Source organism: Trichogramma pretiosum, unplaced genomic scaffold (genome assembly GCF_000599845.2).
Source record: "Trichogramma pretiosum strain Unisexual culture from Peru unplaced genomic scaffold, Tpre_2.0 scaffold32, whole genome shotgun sequence".
Lineage (NCBI taxonomy): Eukaryota > Metazoa > Arthropoda > Insecta > Hymenoptera > Trichogrammatidae > Trichogramma > Trichogramma pretiosum.
Genome location: NW_019641641.1, coordinates 50,384 through 77,468, shown reverse-complemented (window position 1 = coordinate 77,468; position 27,085 = coordinate 50,384). Strand labels below are relative to the sequence as shown.

At 36.6% G+C, this 27,085-nt stretch overlaps 1 protein-coding gene across 1 annotated transcript; it reads left to right on the top strand.

Moving 5' to 3' along the window:
- Nucleotides 1–29: 29 nt before the first annotated feature.
- LOC106652766 (alkyldihydroxyacetonephosphate synthase) lies at nucleotides 30–25,484 on the top strand. Its single transcript, XM_014371898.2, has 6 exons — nucleotides 30–211; nucleotides 8,313–8,402; nucleotides 14,455–14,735; nucleotides 19,935–20,223; nucleotides 22,760–23,069; nucleotides 24,004–25,484. The coding sequence occupies exons 1-6, from the start codon at nucleotides 132–134 to the stop codon at nucleotides 24,775–24,777; spliced, it is 1,824 nt and encodes a 607-aa protein (XP_014227384.1). The 5' UTR covers nucleotides 30–131; the 3' UTR covers nucleotides 24,778–25,484.
- The last annotated feature ends 1,601 nt before the right edge of the window (nucleotides 25,485–27,085 follow it).

Genomic DNA, 27,085 nt, shown 5'->3' with positions numbered 1-27,085 from the left:
CATTGGAACGCGAAGAAAAAGCTCGTAAAATGAATATTTCTCAACAGAAAATTTACATGTGGAATATGATTTAATTTATTCTTCTACTTATTAATTTTACACATTTCTGGTACAATTATAAAAAAATCAAAATGAATGTTGATAAAAACTTGGAAACTTCGAAAGTTTATCATCTGTCCGAAGATTTTCATAGCACTGTTCCGAAAAACAGGTTAGAGATTTTATAAAAAATGTTATAAATACTTTATTTAGTAAATGATATAAAACCAATTGATATTTTTATTTGATATTATTGAGATTGCCTATTGATTTTAAAATTTTCTCTACAAAAGACTTATAAACCAATGTGTTAACTTATATATAATTCACTTCAATAAAGAACTTATAATATCCCAATATTTACTTTAACTCAATCCTAAAAATTTTAAATAGTTTAATTAGTTTTATTATTAAATATAATTACTATATAATTGTATTTTAATCACTCTCAATAGTTCGAAATATAATTTATTTGAAACTTTTCAAAATGTAAAGCCGGCTTTCATGGTTAAAATAAAGAAATTATTCACTTTTTCAACAAAATATTTAAAAACAAATAATATCTGAAAACGAAGTGGCTATTGAAGGGAAATTCGTGCACGAAATGTTTGATTTTTGTATAGCAAAATGACAATTTTTCCGAGAAAATTAGGGCTATCTTGGGTTATATGGAGTTTTGTTTACAAAGTTCAGAATTTTGTACACGAAAATAAAAAATTTCGTATACGAATTTTCCCTGAAAAGTCAGACCCATCTGAAAAATATTGCAAAAGTAAGTAGATATTTTTATTGGGTATTAAGAATTATTTCATCGACTTTTAAAACCATTAGATAATATTATTTTTGATAATTTATTTTCTCATACCGGAAATATACTTCAGCTAAAAACTCTGAACTTTTTTAAACTTTCATTAAACTACCATTAAAAAGAACGTTATTTAAAACTTTACAACAGTTTATCAAAGTGCATGTAAGCCAATAACATTTTTAACATTGATTTTAAATTTTTTATACTAGGGTCCATATTTTTCGAGAAAAAATATTTTTCAATGTTAAACGTATTAAATTAAACTTTTGAGTATTTATTGAAACTTAATATGCTTATGCACACCCGATCCATTAAGTACTATTATAAGTTGTTTATTATATGTTTATTATAGAGAATTTGAAAATTCAAAAAAATAAAAGAAATCCTCATCAACTAGGTACTTTAAAAAATGATAATTTCCAGAATTTTAGCTTTTAGGTTCTTCCCGCATCTATTTACAATATTACATATTTTATTCTGTTTTTCTAAGGTGAATATCAAAAGAATATGAGATAATTTTGTACGTAAAATTCGATGAGGAATTCTAATTTTTCGTTAAAAATCACAAGCCAAAATACAATTTGGTTTGAAATTTCATTTCTAAAATTTTGTCATTGGTTGATTATTTGAGACATGTTCGCTGCCTTAAAGAATGGAAATCGCGGAAAATTCATATATGTATATGAAAAAAAAAATTATTTTTCAGTGCCAAATTTTAGAAAAATTTATATTTTGGTCTTTGAAAGGACATATTTCTATGTTAGTCTAATCGAAGAAGATAAACAACATTATGTTTGAACTTTAACCTCCAAACAGCCGGCAATACTGTGACATCCGAATTAACGAGTATCACATAGTTTATAATTTAAGTTCTTTCTCACAGAAGTGTTAAGGAGGATTGGGTTGAAATAATTACACGTGGACAATTGTTTTTATAATTTTTAAAGGGACTTATATAAATTTATTTATCTCAACCTTGAAACACATACTACAAGTCTGGCTTCCTCTTGGTTCGTCGACGCCCCTCTCGTACGCTGCTCCTGGACGATGGCGAATCAGCGATCTTCAGAGGATGAGTTGAAATCATTTGAACACCTCGTGTAGAAAAGAGTTTACTTCCCAAAAACTATTTAAACTTTAACTTGAAAGAATGACTCGAATACTTCTGAATAAACTTAAGACGGGACTTAGATTGTCGTAAGACTCTGAGATTGCAACACTTGCACTTAGCCTACACGGATCGGCGGTCTCTGGATAATAATGCCGATTTCTTGGAGCGTGGCCTATTTATTTATTTTTGGTTCATCCCCCTCTCTATTTAATTTCTCTGCCACACCGTCCTAACGTGGTTATTATCCGATCCTTTCTACTTCTCGATTCATCTAAAGCGTGATTATAAAACTCAGATGGCATTTGTAGCGCCGTTTACTACTGACAAGGAGACCTTCTCACCTTCGGGTCATGGATTTGGCCCAAACATTTTTTGGTGATTCAGGACAGTTAGAAAACATGTCCTGTTATATTAGTTTATGTGAATATGCCCCAGAAGCCTTAGATAAAAAATGAAGGTCCAAATAATAAAAATAAGCGTATATAGTGCAATAAATATTCATTTCCTATCCTCAAACTATTTTTGTCACTTATTTTAAACACCTGGTTTTTGAAAACATTACATTTCATTGTTAAGAAGTTGTTGGATCTCACTCATGACACAAAACATTGCAATATTGCTTAATTTATGACATTATCAGGCGCTTAATTTCAATACGTATGGCCTTAAACGCTTCAAATAATTATTATTTTAATACAAGCACTGGAGATCCGACAAGTTCTTATCAAATTACTTTTCACTAACTAATTTAACACTTCAAGTACCTAAACAGAACCAGGTGTTTAAAATAAGTGACAAAAATAGTTTGAGGATAGAAAATGAATATTCATTGCACTATATACGCTTATTTTTATTATTTGGCCCTTTATTTTTTATCTAAGGCTTCTGGGACATATTCACATAAACTAACATAACAGGGCATGTTTTTTAACTGTCCTGAATCACCAAAAAAAGTTTGGGCAAAATCCATGACCCGAAGGTGAGAAGGTCTCCTTGTGAGTGTTCTGGTCCAATTAGATAATTTTAGAAAAAAGGAGATCTTTATTAGATATTACGAGGGTTCCATGTGATCAGCTCATTTGATCAGCTGGTCATAGGCACCATCTTAGATATCTCAGTTAGAGTGTTTATTTAAGTTGACCTTTATTTCAGCGTACTGAAATTGTAATTCTAGTCATTAGACTAAGTTTATGGCGTGGGCTAATGTTTCTTTGCTATCGGACTTTATGGGACGGACACCATGCCTAATATCTCTCACGGCTAGATTTTATATTTCTAAAAACCGAGTTTTATTGCAGTCTAATGGAGTCTGTTGGATCATGGCGATATGATTTTCTCCCGAATATTTGTGCTGTTCCATATTCCATATTGCTCCATATTCTCACGCACTACCCTTATTTTGAGCAATCAATTATTCTGAATACATTTTTACAATAATGGAATTAAATAGTAAATTCTATTCTAGGGCTATATGGAACATTTTCCTGCACGGCTAATAGGACCTTGGCTGCGCTTGGGCTTTAAACCATGTCGTGTCATAAAGTGTTACTTATAGGTCTTATATCGTAGAGTAATATTACAATTTTCACAATATGCAACTCAGAAAATCTAAAAATGATAAGTTTATATAAAAATTACCCGTGTTTAGTTGAAAGTGTGATGGTGCGGTTCCCCGGTCGTACAGAAACACTTATCGATTCGTGAACGAAAATGGTTAGAAAAGTGATATCAAAAGGTATAATTAACGAACTATACATTCTTTTGATGCGATACACTCAGACCGCACTGCTCCTACACACTCACGCAATCGTACAGGCCCCGACCGAGGTGCGTTGCCGCATGAGGGCTCGCAATATAATCCAAGGTACTCATTTTGATTCCTTGCAGGGTATGACAAAAATCGCTGGGGTGTTACGCTGTCGCGATGGGGACTTCCACGTCCTCTAGGCCGCGACCGGGCAGTATAGTTGATGGGCTGACGTCGGCGCTCACGCGTCGCAGGGGGGTTCGTGATGCTCGATGACTATCGGCGACTATCGCAAGCACGCACACTGGATAATCGGAGCACCATTAATATCTTTATCAGTAAAGTCAGCGATGGCCATTCTGGGATGATTGTACAGAATGGTTGAACTCGTTACGGAGAGCAAACGCATAAGCATTCGCTCTAATAGTCAGGCAGCCTTCAGGGCGTTGGACTCTCGGACTGTAACCTCGAGGTTGGTCTGGGAGTGCAAGAAAGCCCTGGGGGCCCTGGCAGCTAAAAACAGGGTTCGACTTATCTGGGTACCTGGCCACATGGGCATTAAGGGCAATGAGATAGCGGACAGATTAGCCAATCTGGGGTCAAGAAATATCCCAGAGGGGCCTGAACTAATCATAAGGCTGGCAAGAAGCCAAATCAGGCGCACCATAATGGAGTGGACCGAAGGTAAATACAAAGAATGGTGGAGCGCAGCTATGGGCTGCCGCCAAGCAAAGTTAATGTTGGGCTCAGAGCCCAACAGCGACTGGCTGCGGCAGGCTTGAAACCGTGGGAGGGAATACACAAGACTCCTGACACACATTATTACAGGCCATGCGCATTCCCGAGCCTAGAGGACACCAGTGGCACCAAGGTCAGCTGTCTAATCGGCTTCTGGAAAGAAGTCGTTCAGTCGAACTGGTGTCAACTTGTGGATTGACACAATGGATCATGAGTCTACGTGTTGGAGGGGCAACTGCCCGTCCTCCATTTATTTATTATTATTATTATTATTATTATTATTATTATTATTATTAAAGTCAGCGATTTTATCAAATTACGAATTGGTTTAGCTGGTGAGGATCGATTAGACATGAAAAAGTATTTAGTTCAACAAAGTTTAAATCTGTGGTGGAAAGGCATAACGACTTAAGTCCCTTTTTCGTAATTTCGAGAAAAACGCATTTTAATTTGATTGTGCCAGCCTAACTAGACGCGGACGAGTTGAGGTCTGAACCTATGATGTTTTAAGCTACTATGAGGTAGCTTTTGAACTATGTACTTATGAAATTGAAAGGCGCATCATAGCGATGATAGGGAGCAAAAAATATGGACTTAAGTTCTTTTGCCTTTCCACGGTTTGCACTCAAGTCCACTTTTGGCGGTCACACTTTTTTCAATATCGATAATTTCGCACAGTTTGTTCGCACAACCTTATTTAATGATTTTACATTCATAAGATAGCTCATTTAACGTTATACTGCCGTCAGATCTCAAATCTTGCAACGAAAAAAGGCCAAACTGAAAATCGAGAAAATTGCCCCTCGCGTATCAAATGTAACAATCATATAGTGTAATTCACAACATTCGAAGAGTGTGGAGCTATGTTTAACATTCTAATATCATTTTCTTTCATTTTCAAATAAAATTAGACTCTCTATAGCATTTTGAAACTCGCAAGGGTGGACTTAAGTCGTTTTGCCTTTCCCCAGTCTTCGCGAAATGGACTTAAGTCGTTATGCACGATGCTGCAACTAACGCTAGACGCTATATTCGTCTATTCTGACCCTTGTACATTAAAATAGACACTAAATATAGACGTTTTTCATTATAAAATCGATTTTCAAAAAAATGGACTATCCTTTCCTTTCCTATCCTTTAGGCCTTTCCACCACAGAAATATCTGTAAATGCAGCGTTCAATCCTTTATGACCTACTGGCTTTTCACCTACTTTTGGCTCCAGGTTAGAACTTCGCGATGACTTTCTTCGGGTACTCGCGATCATCAAAAAATCAAAATTGTGATTACATTGTACAACTAGTTTTTCTCTATTGTGTTGCTATAAATATAATAACTTATTAAAAGAACTTAAAAAAATGCATACACACCTCTCATTAATATAACTGCTACGATAGCTCTTGTATAATCAAAGAATAGCTCAAGTGGTAGGGAGATAAACTCGTAACTGACTGATCACATACCAGTTCAAGCTCAGGTCTCGGGGAACTTTTTCACTTCTCTAAATTTTATAAGTAAATAAATCTTAAACTAATCTTAAAAATACTCTAAATTATTAAGTAAATAATTTAAAAATTACTGTCAATTCTTAATTAAAAAAAAATCACCTGACGATTTTTTTTCCTCAAAATCGACGAGGATTTCACTATAAAAAATGGATAATCGGAAATCCGTTTATTTAATTTCGAAAATCCATGAGGATTTCCGTGGAAAGCTGCGAGGATCGATAAAAAATCAACGAGAATTTCCTTAGAAAGCCTCGTGGGTTCATCAAAAATCAACGCCGATATCTCATAAATCCACGTAGTATCCATGTTCGATCCACGTGGAATTTATGTCCGATCCTCGAGGAATCCATGTACGATTCACGTGGAAACAGCGTGGAAATCCACGCAATTTTTTTCATCTGGGATGTAACGTCCTACGACGAATAGCCTACGCCAAGGCAATCCGCCAATTCCGCGCTCTGACTTAACGCGCCTACACGCACCGATCCGGCCTATAAGACGCATCGTTGAAATATTCAAACTAAAAAATATTTTAAAATCAAAAAATATATCTCGCTGTCTTACTTGTACATAGTTTGTAACTTGTAGTTCGAGCGTATTACTTACATGCTCGAACGACCGTTACATCTTTTTCGAGACGTTTTATCGCTTTTCACACCTTTCTCCTCGGCCATGTGTCCGCTAACTGTAGTGATTTCGACATACAAATACCTTCGATCTTTTTCTATATGTATTTTAATGAAGAATATTTTAAGCTACACTGCCTAAACAAATTACCACACGATATTGTTACATGAACTATCACATTCTAATTGTTAAAACGAGTAAATCGGTACCAAACTCGACCGATTCCTCAACAAGACTCATTGTAACAGTTGACTTATAAGTCGCTGACTTATTACATTATAACTTTTGTTTAACTTTAGTTAATTACCATAACGTTAAAAATAACAGAATCACCGCTAAACATTAATGACGCATAAGCGTCGAAATAAATAAATAATGAAAACGTTATTTGTTACATCTCTGTCGCCGTTCGACAGAGCAACTCATTATTATCAATTAAACATTATATTAATTTATGTTAAACCAATTCGAACCACAGTTGTTCAATACATCAAATTTATATCCAACTTTACAATTGTACATTGTTGCATACGTATATTTAGTGTGACTAGAGTTAATTTTAAAATATAAATTGCCAACGATTAATATCAACTCATTCCTGAATTATACAATTAATTATTGCTTGCATAATTAAGTATACATTTGCAACAATTATATAAAGTGTTAATATCAATAATTGTCAACTAGCTAAGTATTTTATCAAGCAACATTGTTACGGAGTATAGGAAAATTATTATTAACAATCATTTGCTATTTAACTATGTATTATGAGGTATCGTTGGAAATGAAAATTTCCCTACAATCCTAATTTCCAACTCCCTTATTTTTACTAGCTATAGTTCCCAGCCTCTCCAATTTAAACATTTAGATTCTCCAACACCTCCTACTTTCTCCATCCCACTTCAGCCAGGCCCGCCAATCGTATAAATACGGGGGCCCTGGAGAGTATCGACAGCATTCGTTCCCCAGCAGTATTCGCTCACCGAGCTCTCGCTCACTTGCTTGTCAGACCTCGAACAGGTAACATCTTTGTTCGGCCTGTAAGCAAACACATACGCATTCGTAGCTATCGCTCTTGCCTAGAGCTACCTACTCTTTCACTCTCTACCTACCTACCTACCTACCTACCTACCTACCTACCTACCTACCTACCAACCTACCAACGAACTCATTTATCATTTCATTTTAATAAATAAAAGGAATTAATACTTTAAAAGTAAGTCAAAGTATACTAGTTACTTTCCTTCTTCTTTGACTTCAATCAGTCGCTGTCAGTTCATTGCTGCAGCACGGATTGGTCATCTACAGTAACTTTATCTTTACGCGATAAGCAACAGATAGTTACTTTCCTTACAGTTGTACTTAGCTTCCATCAATAATCATCAAATAAGTTGCCAATGCACATCCTGTCATCACCTTAACACGCATGACCATCATATCGATTCAAACAACCCTCACCTTATAACCAAGATAACCCTCGAAAATGATCTAAGAGGCTAGTGGTTAGTGGGCATTGCCTAGGCCATAAGATAAAGAGATCAACCGACGTCATTACAGGGAATTTAAATTAATTCTACTCACGTGATAATATTCATATGCTGTTATTGAAATGATTGTGTCCGGGATATTAATATTTATGTTAACTTACAACATCGAAATTTCTTTCATATGTTATAAGAAAAATCTGCCATCAGAGGTCGAGAAAATTTCAATCATAAAATATTCGTTATTTTCAGACAAGAGTTGCTGAAGTGGAACGGGTGGGGTTATAAAGATTCTTCTTTTGCAGTCAATAAAACTCAAACCATAGAATTTACAGGCAACAGGTAATATTTATTTATTTTTTAACGTTCAAAATTACATAATGATATTGAATACTGGAGAAACGTCACAAAAAACTGGTACATTTTTGGTCATTTGAAGACAGAAAATTCCTTAAATTTACCACATTTAATGTAAGAAAATTTAGATTAAAAAAACACATTTTGAACCCATACCATTTTTAATCTCCAAAAGGAAAAAAAACCGCTGCCAATTTATTGGCAAACAGCTTCCTCATAAAAATTATATTAATGAAAGGGTTTGGTTATTAAAGGGAAAATTCGTATTTCAATTTTAAATTTTGATTTTTGGTTTAAGGAGGCTCTAAACATAATACAAAAGATCATCCAACAAGATAAAACTTATATCAATCGGTTTGTTAGATCTTCAAAATGAGATTCCAAAAAAAACATGTGGTCGACGATCAATCTTTCGAGATAAACAAGTTTGAAAATGGCGATTTTAACACGGGCTCTCATGGGACGCGGTCTTTTATTGTTTATAACTAATTTAAAAGATCAACCATCTTAATAAAAAATATTTTTTCTGAAAGAGAAAGTTCCAAGCTTTCGTTTGGTATGTTAAAAATTACTCCTTACCGAACTAACTAATGAGTAATTAAACAAAATGTGCATAAAATCATTGATTTCGAATAGTGCGAGCGGTTGTCTGCCTAATGCAAGAAAGAGACAGACAAACTCCTCGCTGCACTATTGTTATGATTGCTGTAGAGCCACCTTAAGGGGATGCGTAGCACCCAAAAATTGCCTCGACGGACGGCTGACCCTGGGGTGGGGAAAAGCAGCAAATCATCTGCTGTCGAATAAATTTATTACAGGACCACCTTACCTGGTCGATTACTCCCAGAGGGGATATTGGGCCCGTCGTCAGTGCGAGCTTGCTGTAGACTCGCTGACTCACCGTTGAACTCCGGCAACTTCCGCTGAAATCCGCGAAAAGTATTGTCGTGAAAAAAATAGGCTATGATGTCAATTAAATATGTTACTTTTGTTATGGCTCGTTTGCCAAACATTTATAATTGATTAAATCGCTATTATTTCTTGTATTCATCTTCGCTTGTCAGGCGAGCATGAGTACAAGAGAGCTGGGTGATGAAGGAAATAAATGTGTGCATCGTGTTTAGATTACACAAGACATTTTTCTTTATTTAACTACTCTTACAATTAATCGAAGATGCTGCTGCTGCTACTGGGTTGGCTGCTGGCGGTGATGCTGGCTGTCTGCTTAACGGCTGCTGCGTGCTGGCTGGCTGCTTAACGGCTGTTGCGTGCTGGCTGCTGGCGATGTTGCTGGCTGGCTACCTTACAATGCACTTCACTTTTGCACTGACTCTAACTGCTCGATAGGTGGTTTTACTGGTCCCCGGCGTAGCTCCGCCATGTTGGAGGTCTCGGACTGAACTGACTCTGTCGTACTCAAAGTTCAAAATCAGTCTCCCCTCGTCTACTTTTTGACCGGTATATATATCGAATCCTTATCGCTGGTGCCTTTGTGGAGTGACCCTCGTACGATGCGTGGGCCAGTGATTGGAAATACCTGCAACTGATTGCAATTTCTTCGAATTATGGTAGCTCGCGGACCTCGATATACATCTGAGCAAATAGCGTAACGTGCGTTCGATCATCCGTGGGCTACAGGCCCAGTGTGTGCTATCATCATGCTATCATAGCGTTCGCAGAAGTCGCACTGCTCGGACAATGGGGGTCTGTTCTTCGTTTTATGAATTTGCGTGCAATGAGGTAAACGCGTGATGTCCGCGTGAGCTAAATGTGTAACAGCCACGGGTCCTTATCAGCGTAAATAGGCGCAAGTGTACCGATGCGATGTCTTGTATGCTGCTACCTGCGGTCTTCTGTCCACTTGTTCCTAGAAATCTCCGATCTTCGCAAACATATCAGCACAAGCAGTGCGTCATCGATGTCGTTTTACCTGGTCCAGTCTAAGCGTGGGCAGTGGTCACCTCTTATCAGCACTAGCATTTGATTATCCGAAAAAGGGGCGTTATACTTCCACAGAGACTCGAGCGTGCAACCGTCGAATGTTTACGCAACGAGTGCCTTAATATCGGTCTCACCTATGCGTATGCTCTACCTCGCGCGTGTATCTGAAGGCTTATAATGCGGCTGTCGTGTTATAACACTTTATTTAATTCAAGGCCCAATTGGCCGGAAAATCACTTGAAATTGCCCAACGGGCGATGATTTACAATATTACGCGACGAGGCACAAGTTCGACCTAACTTTAATTCCGACTTTGCCCACCAGGGGCCACTCGCGTCGATCGTATCTCGTGATGCGATCCTAATCAGCCGAGTTAATATGGCGATCTGCGCGCGCGATCTATGCGACAATGTCCAGTGCACGTGTACCGACGCGACGTTGCCCTCGCACGCTGATCCTGGCGATGCTTTCTTATTCTGCCGCCGGCGGTACTCATCAGTGAAGCTCGAACTCACACACACAATCACACGCTCGTGACCCGGCAGTCGCGTCGACCAATAAACTCGCTAAGAATCTTAAAATCTTAACGCCAAATCTTCGGCGCCTCGATGTTAGATCGCTCAGCTTCCTGGCTGCAAATTGACCCTCATCCGGGCGTCGATGATCAACGTGCGACGACGAAATGCGCTCTTATGCCCACGTTTGGGCGACGATGACAAAATGTTCTGCACTTGTGCAATGACTTACACAGGCCTGACTCGGCGAACTTGCCTCACGGGCGAACTACTACACGAGCACGCACAAACAACTAGCCCGTCTGGGCGGTCTCGCACACGTATCTCGACGTCGGCCTTTTACTCTTGCCGTCTTCTACTAGCATAAAAACACCGTGATTTTTTACTTTCACTCTCGTAACTTCTTCGGCTATAACCTTGCCAAAACTTTGTGCAAAAAAATGGCTGCTGTGCGAATCACCGGCGAGGGCCCCTGCCCATTACTTCTGGCTGGGGTATATATAATGGCCCATTGCTCCCGATGGGGGTAATAATGATGCAACGTGAGATAATTGAGAATTAGCCCGGGGTGGGCGCGATGTGAACATGAATAAATGTACCGCCGAGCAGATTACTCCTGACCCGGCGGAGATCGTCGGCCCTCGGCTAGATCGCAAGGGTCCTTGAGCACGCATAAAAGGCGTCTGAAGCGAGAACCACACTCACAAGATGAAGCCGAGCCGCCAACCTGGTCACTTGACGAGCGGCGACAGAAGCGAGAACCACACTCACAAGATGGCACTGGGCAGCGAGTTCTAATACTTAACTCAGGAGGAGATGACAGCAATGTGTGACCACGCAGTGGGAAACTACGGCTGCGTAAGTGGGATACGATATTTGAGAGACGGCATCGCGCAGGATCGGAGGTTCACTAAGTAGAAAAAGATGAGTCAATGAAACCCTAATCGTCGCATAGTGATGGGGGATGTATGAAAACGACTAATATCGAACTAGCAGAACTCAACTAACCCCGGTCTCACCGAAGCAATGCCTATCGGCGGTTACCGGTGAGTGTCCAAATGGGGTGGAGTAGAAAACAAAAACACCGACACACACACACACACTTATACAGACATTTGTTGGTAATTAAATGTAGTTTCCAAATATGTAAACCAAATTTTCTTACGACGTCTGGTTCCAAATTTCATTTTGAAGCCTATCATAGAACTTCCTCTATGAAGTTCTATGAACTCTATGAAGTCCAAAATTCAGTCCTATGAGTGGAATTAAAAAATTTTGATACAGTTGTAGTATTTTGTGCAGGTAGTCTTATAATTATTTTAACAAAATTGAATAAAACGATTTAAAATTCATGTAGGCGTTGAATCACGGGTCTGTAACGACTCTTTAATGCAATCAATCGGAACACATATTTTCGGTTAGTATGTATGAAGAAGAAATTATATTGTTCAAAAAAATTTTCTTGAAATTTGAGAAAACTGCATGGCTATACGATGAACATATAATTTAATTTTTTGTTACGCAGTGAAATATGATATAACATAATAGTTATGTATGCAACAAGTGCCCAAAAGGCCTTTTTGGGCGCGAGTATGCGGATAAAGACACGAGTGTCGGCCATGCCGGCACGAAAAGCTGGGCACGTGTTGCATACAAAATTTAATGCAATAGTAAGCGGAGAATACTTTCATTTTCCACGAAATTGCCTCCTGCGCCAAGAACAAGTTCCTGGGTGTGATATTCGACTACCAGCTGTCGTACAAGGATCACGTCACGTTTGTCCAGGCAAGATGTAACTCAGCAATGAATATAATGAAATTCCTATGCGGCACATACTGGGGAGCCCACCCTGACACACTGTTGATACTGTATAAGAGTTACATTCGCTCGATTATCGACTACGGGAGCTTCGTCTACCTCCCGAAAAACGCAAACTTGAAATTAAAGCTGGAAAGAATACAATTCGCAGCGATTAGAATCGCCCTGGGATACCGCAGAAGCACACCCACGAACATACTCCTCGCCGAGGCGAAGATCTCCTCCATCGAAGAGCGAGCTGGGATGCTGGGCAAAAAATACGTGTCCAAAGCGATTAGCAACAACAGCCACGAGAGCTCAGCGGCGATTAAAGAATTCTACGACGCGCACAAACTAAAACTCCACCCGAGCAGGTGCTTCAGTCGGTGCATCTTCTCGATCCTTAGCGCTGGCTTTCGAATTCGCTCAGGAGAGCGATTCGACCCATAGAACAACAGCTACAGTACTTTACTGTACTCAGCGACAACAAATGTCTCGCTCGGACAGGAAATAAAAAGATCACCAGACCCTGATCGCGCGCTAAAGGAATGGATAGAGGCGAGGGGAGCAACGCCAATCTACACGGACGGAAGCAAGGTGAAAGGCGCTCCCAGCGTTGGATATGCGTTTTACTGTCCAAAAGATGAACAGCGCACGGCAGGAAGCTTGAGCCCAAGCAGTTCCATCTTCACCGCGGAGTGCAACGCCATCATCGGAGCCCTGGAGTATATTGCAGGACTGGACGGGGACAAGTTTGTGATTGTCTCCGACTCTCTCAGCGCCCTACTCGGCGTTGGCTCACTTCGTTCAAGCAAGGGTACAATGGGGCTCGTACTAGAAATACGAAGAAAAATCTCCGATCTCTCGGATGGTTCCCGGAAAAAAGAGGTGGAACTGCTATGGGTCCCGTCGCACATAGGCCTGGAAGGCAACGAGGAGGCGGACGCCTTAGCGAGGGAAGCAACTCTGTCGGAGCCCCCTCGTGAGTCTCAGGTCCTCTGGTCAGACCTGGCAGCGGAATTCGCCCAAGAAGCGAGACAAAACACCGCGGCAGCAAACAAGACCGACAGTCAATCGAAAGGCAAGATCTACTTCGACTTTTACCATAGCGAGAGCGCGGCGCCGTGGTTCAGGGAGTCCAAGCTCCCCCGGCGGACTATCACGAGGGTGAACAGGATGAGGGCTAACCACACCAGTCTCGCGGAGTCTTAAAAAGCGGAAAGGAAAAATATAATCTCGGACCCCGGCTGCAGGTGTGACCGTGAGGAGGAGAGCCTCAATCACGTCCTGTGGAATTGCGGACTACTAGAGGCTCAGAGGAAGAAAATGATCAGGGAGCTTTTTAAGATCAAACTGTTTCCCCCATACAACGTGGAAAGCTTGCTGGCGCGGCCTGTCAGATCATTTGCAGCTTCTTCGACGAGTGCGGGATCAAAGTGTAACAAGAACCATCCGTTTCTCATTTTCTTAGCTCATTGAATTGTTGCACTTTTTTGTTATACTTGTCTGTACTTGTTATACTTGTCTATAATTTGCAAATCTGTAAAGTTTTTCTGTAATTTTTAAATAATATTAAAATTAAAGTAAGTGCAATGCCTTAACGGGCGCAAGCACTATAAATAAAAAAAAAAAAAAAACTTTCATTTTAAACGAGGCATTTTACTGCACATCATTGCATGAATAACGTTTCCACACCATAGAAAATACTTGGATATCTAATAAAATATTAGCCTTGCTGAATAAAAGATAAGAAATCTGAAATGATATTCAATTTATTCATGTAGGTACTCTATCGGTAGCAATCTACTACCACTTTTTACCGAATGGGTAAAAAATGTTTTCAAAATTGACTTGAATGACATCAAAGAAGAAAAAGATTTACCAATGATTTTTCCATATCCTATGATGAGCAATCAGTTTGTATCAGAAATAAAAAAATTCGGTATCAGCTACTCTCTTCACGGCATTGATCGATTAATAAGAGCTCATGGACACTCACTCAGGGAAATCGCTGATCTCAAAATGGGAAAAATTACAAAAATACCTGATATAGTTGTCTGGCCAAGTAAGTACAAATCATTACTATTTTAGTAATTTAAAAATATGAAATAAATTCATAACATCTTTGTGGAGGCCAGTCGAGCGGCGGTAAATGTATCGACCAAGAGATATTAAGATGCGCATGCATGTATAGTAGGGTGTACCCCTTTTTTAAATAACTCGAATGAAGCAGCATGAAGCAGATAAAAAGCTTTGCGATTCTTTTCTCTCCCACAGGAAGAGTTCAGGGATCTACCCCGAGCTGAAAATTTTCGATTTCAGCACTCATCTTTTGCACAGATCTGCAAAAACACACTATCTAACAGTTTTTCACTCGGCTCTCGCGATATCTTTTATTTTATTTTTTTTATTCGAGTTATTTAAAAAAAGGGTACACCCTAAACTATAGTGGTGTGGCGTGTAAGAGACGATCGTGATGTAGTATTATACCGGGAGAAATTGTGGTAGCCATTTAGTGATTAGAGTAATAAAAGCTTAATTATTTATGAATGTATATCCATTGTGTTTGATTACACAGGTACAAAAAAATCTTCATTTCCAGAGACCGAACCTAGTGGGATTAGCGTGTGTTTGGCCGCAACGGCCCAATCATGGTCAGGCAATTTTATGCGATATTCAAGGTACATAAGCTTGCACGATTGCTGTAACACCAATCTTCACCCGAGCTTTATCATCTTGTGATAAGTAGGCCACTTTGGCCCTAAAAATGCCGCTAAAGTGTCTACATTTTGTATTGTTGACGAACAAAATTTGCCATTAGGATGGCTTTTGTGCAAATCATTTTGCGGCTTGCAAATCCTGACTGGTAAAGTTCGCACATGGCGCATACCCTCAAGCGTGTTACAGCGTCTAGGCAGCAATCGAGTGTACACAGCACTTTGAGAAATTTTAAAACATTTATCATTTAAAGCCTTGGTCAAGTCTTGCAACTTCGTAAACGTTTGAATCTCTTCTGTGTGGCAACGTTCGTCCGACGAACTATTGAAAATAGCTATTTTGCAAATAGTTTTTAAGAGTTCAGGATACTCAACTTCTTTTCACGGTCGTCCCACCTGGAGCTGAACATTTTCTATAGACGCGTCTTCATTTTTTTCTTGAGCATTATTTTGGGTCAATAATTTCTTTTTTTTTCCTTAGCTCTAATTTTTTTTTTTGTATTTTGGCTTTTTAATATCTTGATTGATACTATCTCCTACAAGATTAGAATCTTTTATCAACGTCAATGATGTTGGCTGCGGAGAGCTTGAATTTTTAATTTTGATTCATCTTGAAAAGGAGTTACATATTTTCTTTTAAGGTTGACGTCTTTCTTCTGTTCACTCGCGAATTTACAAGAAACATCTAAATTTGAATCTTCTCTGGTTTCTGAGCTAAGTATATCAATGTTTTTCGCATTTGTCGACGATTTTAGATTAACGGCTGGCTGCTTATTCGCTGAAATTGTTAAATTAGACGTAGAACTCTGAAAATTAAAATTCATCTTATAAAAATATGGTGCAGATATGATGCTCATTGATAATATAATTGACTCGAATTGCTGTTTTTTCAGAATGATTGAATCGGCTTCTTCTACACAGTAATAATAAAAGTTACAACCTAACCTTAATTGAAATTTTGAACATGCAATAAAGTTTATAATGAATTACAAAAAATATCAAAATTTTATAAAAATACCTTGGCAAAATAGTTTGTAAAAGACTTTTGTATATTCTTAGGAGCTCGTTGATTCTTAGGAACGAGTTGATTCGTTCTTCGATAAATTTTTCGAATTGACTGGCATCTTTGTACTCTTTTTTTGCTAAATTTCAGACGTGTATGCACTTTTTTGGTTTTCCTGTTTCTAAACCATGAGATATGCTCTCAAATAAGCATTATAATGCTTGTCAAACAATTCTTTTCCTGACGACGGCATTTTTCACTACACTCAATAACGAAGAGAACGTGTCGTGAAACTGTGTATCACGTCTGCTCATTTACGAACGTCAGTTTCTTTTACGTGGAATATTGAAGAGACAGTAAGGTAGAAAAACAACTTGTTAACCATCAACTGACATGCTAGAAAATGTGACGCTCACCGTCGAAAACGGCAACTACGAACAAGGAAGGACCCTTACGTAATTAATGGAAGGCCCCTTTATATTATCATTTGACATTCTTTTCTCGAATAAAAATAACCTTCCAGATTGCCGTTGTGTGAATTTTCACGGAGAGAAGGTGAAAAGAAGCACAGACCTAATTCATGTGACGTAAGAGTAGCTTGTACTGCAGTGAGCGGCTCGTACACTGTATAGTCTCTCTCACAGTCTGAGACTGCGGGGTCAAGCCGATAACAATGAAAATTCTCTGTGACACCAATCAGTACATCACATAGCTCGTAATACAATTACACTTACAATTAAACGCAATCACATTCACACGAGTCTCGAAACACGAAGAACATAATAAATATATCGAATACTAACACAAAAAAAGTATTTTTTACGAACAGCCGAGATACTTTTTTAGTATGCAATGATTTCCAAAAAAACGTCATTAACAAAAGGTTAAATAATTGAAAAAAATTAAAAAACAAACGAAATTCCTCGTACTTTTGTTTGAATAATTCCAAAGAAGTAAAATGATAATTTATGGAATGGGAAAAAGTCGATAACATTTTTCTGAGACCGGGGCTTAAACCGATGATCAGTCGGTTACAAGTCTAACTCCCTACCACTTGAGCTAAGCATCAATATTACCACTCCCGATCGGAAAAAGCCTGAGCAAAGTCTGATCTGATCATCTGGCCCGTATCAAGCTAGCGATCCGGTCCGTAGAGCGGGGGTAATCATGTTCTAATCCCACTCGGATCTTGCCCGAAAGATAGTGTAAACATAATCTCCACTATGAACTACTGAATTGTATGAATGTAGCTAGCATGATTATATCATTTGTAAACACCGTGCATATGTTGACATTGTCAGTTGGCGATGAACCACGAGCACAACTTGATTTGACTTACATATTTCGTCTGGTTTAATTAAGGGCTCAAAGGGTGCTTAAAATCGAAAAAAATTTTATTTTTGAGTAGGATTTTTTGTTCCCTTTTCTTTGCATTTTTTAAAACTCCAAAATTTTGATCATTCACTGAGATACAGCTGTTACCGCGCAACCACTTTTGTTCAAATCTCGTTTATTGTATGTTCGTTCTTGTTGGTAGCTCTTTTAATTCATTCTAAATAAGACCTCTGTTCAAACTACATCGCCTTAAACTATTTCTCCATCCGAAACAGTAATTTGGGAAAGTTTTGCAAGAATTCCGACAAAAAATCCTGAATTAGTTCTACAGGAGTCCTGGAGGATTTTTCATATGTGAATTCGCATCTTATTATTCTGAAGATTTCTTGCAGAAATAATTATGACGCCTATGAGTCGAGTTTTAGAAATTTTAATAATTCCGACAAAAGATTAATTTGTCCGATTTTGATCATGTTAATATTTAAATAGTAAATGCAATAAATTGTTCTTTTATAATAAATAAATAAAACGCAAATAGCAACATTATTTGTTACTATCAATCTTAAATCCTATATGAAAATTGACCGATCAGTAATGGAATTCCTGCAAAATATCTATGAGAATTTTGCGCTTTTCTGACAGATTCCTGCAGAAATTTTAATTTTTGAATCCTGCGTAAAAATAAAAAATTCATGTAGGTATCCTGTGGTAAAGTGCGAAATTACTATAGGGATCATGCAAAAATACAAGAAATTCCTTCACATGAAATTTCTACACGAAAAACTCGAGTCATAAATGTCATTATTATTTGGCAAGTGTTCTGTTCATGGGAGGTTTTGAATGATTGAATCACACGCGTAATAATAATATCTTTAATTGTAAAAATTATAGTAATTTAAGAATCAACGTAATACAAAAAAATGTGGGCGACCAGTCACTAGTGAGGCGCATAGTCAAATTGTATCCACTGTGTGGAGAAACAAGCTATTAAACATAGAAATGATTTGACGTTTCATCGCTTGATACTCGGCCTCATCAGAGCTGAACATTATATAAATATTTATATTCTTCAGATGTACGTTCTATTACAATCAGCACTAATCACACTACACATATACAGACAATAATGTTTTAAAACTTTAAAATGAATGTCATTCAAGAGTTCCGTGTCTTCTTGACTGCTTGACGTATTTTTGGTGCAGTTAAGGAGGCTGTAGCGAAAATGAAAAAAACTTTAGATCGAAGTGAAATTTTAACCAATGATGGTTTATGAAATTACAAGATTTTTGGTAAAAAAATTTGGGGTTTCCATGCAAATTTGTGAAATAATGAAATTCAAAGTTTTGGCCATTTAACATTGAATCAAATGGGAAGGGGCAGTTTTTATTATACTGTGAGCTTAAATCACTTTACAAATTAATGAAATTAATATATGTTATAGAAAATTTCATTAGCTTTCGAATAATATGATAAAAAATGTGTTTCCAGGCAAATAAAAAAGTTATAATTTTTTGAAAAATGCTACCGCAGCCATACCGAGTCACACGACGTAAACTGTATAACTCTGCATGTAAATATGAGCACAGATGAAGCAGGCGCTGCTGTCTACAGTGTGCCGCGCAACGCACTGCGGTGCAGCGCAACCCAAGTGCACCTTAGGTCGCTACAGCCTCCTTAATATGTAGGATTTCTGTAATTTTTTTTCTGTAAAAATTACTCTCATAATCTAAAATTTTAATGTTCGACCACTTTATGTTGTTCCAATAAATATTTATGTAATTTTCAGTCCTGATGAAGTCATGTATCAAGCGGTAAAACGTTGATTTACTTCTACTTTTAATTGTAGATAATTTGTATTTTTATTTTATAAACATGAACTTAGACAATTCGGGTGATAAGTTTAAAATTGTGCTGCAAATCTTTTTAGTTATTGGTACGGCTCTGATGTTCCTTTTGGGTACAGCCTTGCATACCCGATATTAATTTTTATTTTAATTTCACCTTGATAGCGAATAATCTAATACCAAGGTTTTCTGAGGAAATTCTTGCAGAGATTTCCTGGACCTCTTTTTTGTTCAGGAGAAGTAGAATATTTACCCTAAATTTTGAAAAAGAACTAAATGAGAAACGATTTCAACTTTTTGATAATTTAAGTTCAAACTGTTTGCATACCTTACAAGATATTAATGTAATATCGTTTTATTTCAAGAATGTCATCATGATGTTGTGCAAATTGTGAAAAGTTGTTTAGATAATAATATTGTATGTATTGCTTTCGGTGGTGGTACATCTGTTAGTGGAGCAGCAAATTGTCCTGTTCATGAAACTAGAAGTATCCTCTGCTTGGATTCTTCTCTTATGAATAGAATATTATGGATAGATGCAGATAATTTATTAGCTTGTTGTGAAGCTGGAATAATCGGACAAGATTTGGAAAGAGAATTGAGAAAAAATAATTTCACTTCTGGACATGAACCTGATTCTTATGAATTTTCTAGGTAAAGTATTTTTGAATTTCCTTTCTTTGCTTTTATATATCGATAAAAATTTCGAAGTTAATTTTTCAAAATCAAATTTTACAAATGATGTATTCTTTGAAATATTATTAGAAGATTATTTAAATCTTCCTGGACGATTTATCACTTGTCCGAGCGAGTGAATTTTAAGTTTCTAAAAAAAAAGGTGTGAATATGATATTTGTGCATTAGAGATATTGTAACACAAACTTCAAGATTTTCTGTGTGAAGTTATGTCAGCGATAAAAAAAGAGATACGATTTTTAAGCTTAGGTTTTACTCCAATAGCTTAAGGTTTGTGTTTTGATTAAATAGAGAATTTACGATTGTTCTGTACGTACTAAAGCGCTACGATTGTTGTATAAGTACTAAAGACTTCTTTGTATAATTGGGAAGAAAAAAAGTACAAGAGTCAAACTTACTGGTGTACGTGGTGGCCCCCTGTAATGCCCGAGTTAAACTGAGTCTCGTGTGACGTTACTTTAAATATTGAATTAGATTTAGCTATTCAACTAGGTTTAGTGAACTTAACCAAAAATTAGGCAATTAGCGCTAGTATAAAGATCGCGATTTTACGCACTCGATTAATGTGACGAGACTGAATTTTAGCCTCTCCTGGACCCATATTAATCCATTAACGACCAAAATGCTTGATTTTTTTGTTGGTTTTCGCAACGATTTTTTTGTATGCCTTTTAAGAAACTGAGCTCAAAATTTTGATTTTTGACGTAATAAAAAAGTTATAGTTACTTAAACAAAAAAAACGTAAAAATTTTTGCAAAAAATCAAGTTTTAAATTTTTTTTCGCCATGATAACGTTAAGGAATCATGATATAAATAAAATCAGGGGTGATCACGACTATCAAAGTATCTCAGGGAATTTTTATGGAATTTTTGAACCACTTTTCAAATTTTTGTTTTGTGCACTTTTTCTCTAAACTTAATAGTTTTCGAGTAAAAAATCAGTTATGTTTTATTTGAAAATGAGTTATTTCTTGTTTGAAGAAATATTAACCTATTAATAGGTTAATACCTGACTTGCACAATAGACGTAAGAGAGCGGACAAGGGGCACTCGTGGCATGCTAAATTTATTGAATTTACTTAATAACTATTACAGTGAACATATCGATCAAATTAAAATTACACAGGCACACAAAAAAAAGTTTAGTACTAGAGACCAGACCCAGAGGAATTAATGTTTTTGGGGTCGCTGAATCTGAATCCGGCGTCGGTTTTACACCATCAGATCGATTTAAGGTCATTTGAAGGTCATTTAAATTTCAAATCATGAAAAAAGGTTTGAAAATCTGAAACTATCCCTATATAGATTTACGAGGATGCTGAATTCAAATCTGAAGTCAGATGACCTCGACGACCTTACTTTCAAGGTCATTTGAAGGTCTAACTTAGAGAATTCCATATAAAAATCCGAAAAAATCACATATATGTTTTGAGGGTCGCTTAATCTGAATCAAAGTTTATTTGGACTATACCTGGTCATTTCAAGGTCATTTCAAGGTCAAGTTAATTAAAAGAGGTCAAAAATTTATGATGTATTGCTAATTTTGCATGCTTTTTTACTTTTTTTCTTTTGTAACGCGCCTTTTTTTCTTTAAACGATCGGCGTGAAGGTTGCCGTTTGCGTTTAGTTCCTCTATGTTAGCCCCCCTCCCATCAGCAGGACATAAATCTGGATTTACAAAGTACCGATGTTTTAAGTTCTTATGGGACAGCAGAGATCGTACATAGGGATAGTTTCAGATTTTTTAATCTTTTTTTCATGATTTGACCTTTAATGACCTTAAAATAACCTTAAATCGATATGATAGTGAAAAATTGACGCTGGATTCGGATTCAGCTACTCCAAAAACATAAAACCACTTGGTCTGGTCTCTAGTTCTGAAAAAATTTTTTGTGTGCCTGTGTAATGGATCCCTGAGTGAGCATGAATGAGAAATGAAATGATTTTGACTGGCTACTCTGTAGCTTTTGATCGGTATAAGTGGATCGTGACAACGGATTAAAAGTAATTCTAAAGTAGTTTCGTCCCATAGGTCATAAAAAGGTATGTAAGGGTTAGTCAGTAAAAGTATGGCTCGATCACGAGGGTTGCAACAGACAGTTGAACTTTTTTTCTAGTTGATGCAGATTACTTACTATCTATTGTAAAAAAGTGATAAAACGTTTCAAAAACTAGTTTGAATTAGTAGACTTCTCAATAAATCACGCAAATTACGGAAAAAATTAGAAATTTAGAATTCTGAAAAATATTTTCAAAAGCTAGGGATATTTCTTCATTCAAGAGTATTCTCCACAAAAAATAAAAAAATATTACAATATTTTTTCTCCAAATTTAAGCTTCTTTTTAGCTTTACGCCATAATTTCTTGACAAGCAAGTCATATTTGATGAAACTTTGAGGAAATCCAGCAAATAATATAGGACAATTATTCTAACTTATTGGCTACGATAATTTTAATACACTTTTCAGAAAAATAAAAAATAATTCATTTACAGCTTTGGTGGATGGGTTGCAACAAAAGCTAGTGGAATGAAAAAAAATATTTATGGGAATATTGAAGATTTGGTTATTAAAATTCGCATGGTTACTGGAAGAAAAGAAAAATTAGAAATGACCTTAGAACAAAATAGTCAATCTCCTCGCATATCTTGTGGACCCGATTTCAAACACCTCATCATCGGAAGTGAAGGAACTTTGGGTATCATCACTGAAATAATTTTTAAAATAAGGCCTATTCCTGCTGTCACAAAATATGGAAGTATAATTTTTCCTGATTTTGAAAAAGGTGTTGACGCGCTAAGAGAGGTAATATTCCAAACTATCATTCATTAAAAATAGAACAATTCAGTATTTCCTGATTGAATAACGATTAAATTCTGATTCAATTAAAATTAAAGTCAATTTCTTACCTTTTTACGCGCCCCGAAATATCAATTAATTTATAAAGATCAATTCGGTAGTAGACGCATTAACGCCCAGAATAACGAAGTTTCAAGAGTTTTTTGTTTACAAATCTTTTCTCTAAACTTAATTGTATTTCGAGTAAAAAATCATACAATCTTACCTATACATTAATTTTTCTTGCTTAATCATAATCATGAACATTTGACTTCATGCCAGTTGATGTTTTGCAGAAATTTTTATGGTTGTTTTTTATTTAAACAACCATAGCGTTTCAACTAAGCATTGAATCTTTAAATATAAGCCCAGATTTCAAAAAGGGGCTTAAATTTTACGTCAAGTAATGTATGTGCAAAGTCTTTTCAAGATCCTAAACATGGAAAAAAATCGAATTTTCAAGCGAGGAAAAATTTTGTTATTCTAAGCATTATTTGATATTTATTTATTTATGTTCTCCTCCAGTTCGCGAAGTTCCAATTTACTCCTGCGAAACATGGTGGATAAAGGAATAAAACATGCTGAAAAACAAAATTTTAATTATCTATAGTTGTATAAAATCTCTGCTAGCTAGGCAGCTGTATTTAAACCTATAGATTTCCTCATTCTAAAAAAACTTTATTTCTGATATTTTAGAAAATAAATTCCTCGTAAGTGGAAAGATAAAAAATGGTTTATGCTGTTTCAATTTGAATAGTTATTCGACTATTATACTTGATTTTTTAAATTGAAAGATCCGCATAATTAATAATTTTTTAATTGAATAGTTTCTTTATATTTTATAACTTCTGAATATTTGATTATATTATCGTAAATTAATTGAATCATTAATATTAATCAGGTTGCAAAAGAACGATGCCAGCCTGCAAGTATTCGATTAATGGATAATGAACAATTTAAATTTGGTCAAACTCTACAACCAGTTATGAATTGGAAAAATAGTATTATGAATTCTATTAAACATTCTTATATTTCATACGTTAAACAGTTCAAATGGGAAGATTTATGTGTAGCAACTCTTCTTTTTGAGGCAAAAACCGAATCAGATATCAACACTCAAGAGCTCAAAATTACTAAAATAAGTAAGTGCTTCGGAGGTATTCCTGCTGGAGAGTCAAATGGTAAACGAGGTTATGTTTTAACTTTTGTTATTGCTTACATTAGAGATCTCGGTCTTAAGTATCAAATATTAGCTGAAAGTTTCGAGACATCAGTTCCTTGGAATCGAGCCTCAGCTTTGTGTCAAAATGTGAAAACTAAAGTTAAAAATAAATGTCATGAATATGGAATTAATCACTTCCTTATTTCTTGTCGACTAACTCAAACATATGATTCTGGTTGCTGCATTTATTTTTATATGGGATTTAATTGCAAAATGATTGAAAATCCTATTTATATTTACGAAGTTATAGAAGAATCAGCAAGAGAAGAAATTCTTGCTTCTGGTGGTAGTATTTCTCATCATCATGGAATAGGGAAAATGAGAGCTAAATTTTATCCAAATACAGTTGGAAAAACTGGTCTACAATTATATAAAGCCATGAAAAATTATCTGGATCCAAGTAACGTATTTGCAGTTGGAAACATCGATTCAAGAAGTGTTTCGAAGTTATAGTTAATTTAATTTATTAAAAAGCATGTTTCCTGATACTTTACCAAATTGAACAATATAAGAAACATGTTTGCTACAATTTTTTTCCAATAAAATTGATACACATAGTCAAAATACAAAAAATATATGGAAAAAAAATGACTAAGAATTTTCTCTATTTTATTGAAAGTATTTTTTTTTGCTGCTTTATTCTTTTTGGCTTGGTTAAAAGTAATAACTCTGATTTGTACGCTTATATTTTACTCATTAATAATTTATGTAGAGAAGTAGTAAGAATATTGAGAACCAAAAACTTAAAAGATGTAGTTTTAAAGTATCATTTTTTTTATTATGGCTTTGTTTTGACGACGATTCATTTTCTTTTATAAGCAAGAAAAGCTGAATTAAATCAGTTACAACATCCTTATTAAAAATACCTAAAATAAATAAGGCAATATGCCTTTTGCCTAAACATTTTACCTTAAAAATTTAGGAAGTTCCTATAATTTGAAAGTCAATTCGGGGTTTGTCGGTGATATTCTAAAAATATAAAAATACTTGGGGGAGCTCTGCTCGCCAACCCTGCATTAAAACCAATAAACGAAATTAAAAATAAACAAAATAAAAATATTGATATAAAGGACTTGATAGTACTTTTAGAAATTATATATGTATGTAAATTTTCCTATATTTATTTCACAATGTTATGTATTTGTTACAATAAACTTTTAATTTCTGGCTGTTCACAAAATTTAATAAGTTGTCCTTATCATTTTTCAGCAGTGCATATAAGTTTTTAGTATAATTTTGTGGTGTCAAAAATTGTGGCAAGATTTGCCTTCCCATGTATCAATATAAACTCACGTGCTTCACCTCGATTTCCCAGAGTGGAAAGTTCAACTCTATGCTTTCGTGAAGTGCTCCGATTTTCTCACACTCGGCTGCTTGCAAAATGTCGAAGACGTGTAATTATGAATTATGACACGCGAGTGTGATAGGAGCGACGCGGTGCCAGAATGTGCGACTTATGCCCCAAAAAAGCGTGCCATCAATGTTAACTTATGCCACACAGTGCTATAAATTAATATAACTTTAAGCGCGGAAAATAAACAGTTAATATTATTATTTACCCTGGGACTGCTCATCGTGAAGTCATCAAAAATATAAGTGTACACGACCGTAATTGAAACAACTTTTAACAATAAATTTATTAAATACTTACTTTTTACGTACTTTAAGAGTAGTCAGTGTGAAAAGAAGAAAATACTAAAAATTGTAAAATATACCACACATACCATGTTTTTATTGAGAGACCCGCCCATGCACGCATCCATTATTACGTACGCTCTACCTTCGCAGAAGTTTGGGAATATTATCTTTTTCGAAGACATCCAAAATATGCACATGAAAAAAAGCGCAGTGACGAGCTTTTAATTTCAAGTCTTATATTTTAATTAGTGACATCATACTCGACCTCGCATTAATACCTCGAATAAATAATGATGTCTTCCCGGTAAGGTACGGCATTTGTAGTTCGAAGAGGCTCGAAGATTAATCAATTGTGACGATGTGCAATAGGCGATATTCGAGCCGTGCAAGCGACGCGTCATAGACGCGTGAAATTCGGAGTATTCGTGTAAATGTGTGAGAGAGTCGTGACGATTGTAGCCGATATCACGGTGGCCTCTCGCAAGTGCAGTACCACGCGACTATGCGAGCGGCCCGTGCCCGGCTACACGTGGCGAATTTAGAGCGAGGATCGGTGTACGCACGTGTGTGCAGATGACCATGATTCGAGTTTGAGCAGTGATAGAGTGAGGACCAGAGTAACTTGTTAGCTGCCTTCGATACAGTGCAGAGTTCCGTAACATTAGCCTCGCGTGTCTTTGTAATTTTTGAGTACGTTGGAGAGTTTTACTACGGTCTGTGGATAGAGAGAGGGAGTGTATTGAGGTGTGTGCGTGTGTGCATTTGTTGGTGTACTTGGTACTCTGGTCATCAAGTGTGAGTGCTGGCGATGACCGCAGAGCATCAAGCCTCCCCAACTACGCCTCGACGAATAAGCGCAAACGTCGGCCAGTCATCTGCTATACGGCTGTGGCAAAGCAGACTTGGAGATCTTCCTCGCAGCAACGTAAAACCCAGGTGACTTGCGTCATATCCATGTGGTCCTTAGCCTCAATTGCGAGGCAACAACGTGAATTATCTCGATTATTTCTTTGTGCCTCCGTACGAGCCCTAACGCGCTAACGCAGCTCGCGTACCCAATTCAATTGTGTGTGTGAATGTGTAGGAGCAGCGTGTTCCCAGAGTGTCGTATGAAAGCACGATA

Bases quoted from the DNA above. Each gene is read 5' to 3' on its own strand.
- LOC106652766 (XM_014371898.2), top strand. From the start codon at position 132: ATGAATGTTGATAAAAACTTGGAAACTTCGAAAGTTTATCATCTGTCC. The intron at 212-8,312 runs GTTAGAGATTTT...CGTTATTTTCAG, and splicing joins AGCACTGTTCCGAAAAACAG to ACAAGAGTTGCTGAAGTGGA. The intron at 14,736-19,934 runs GTAAGTACAAAT...TTTTATTTCAAG, and splicing joins TGATATAGTTGTCTGGCCAA to AATGTCATCATGATGTTGTG.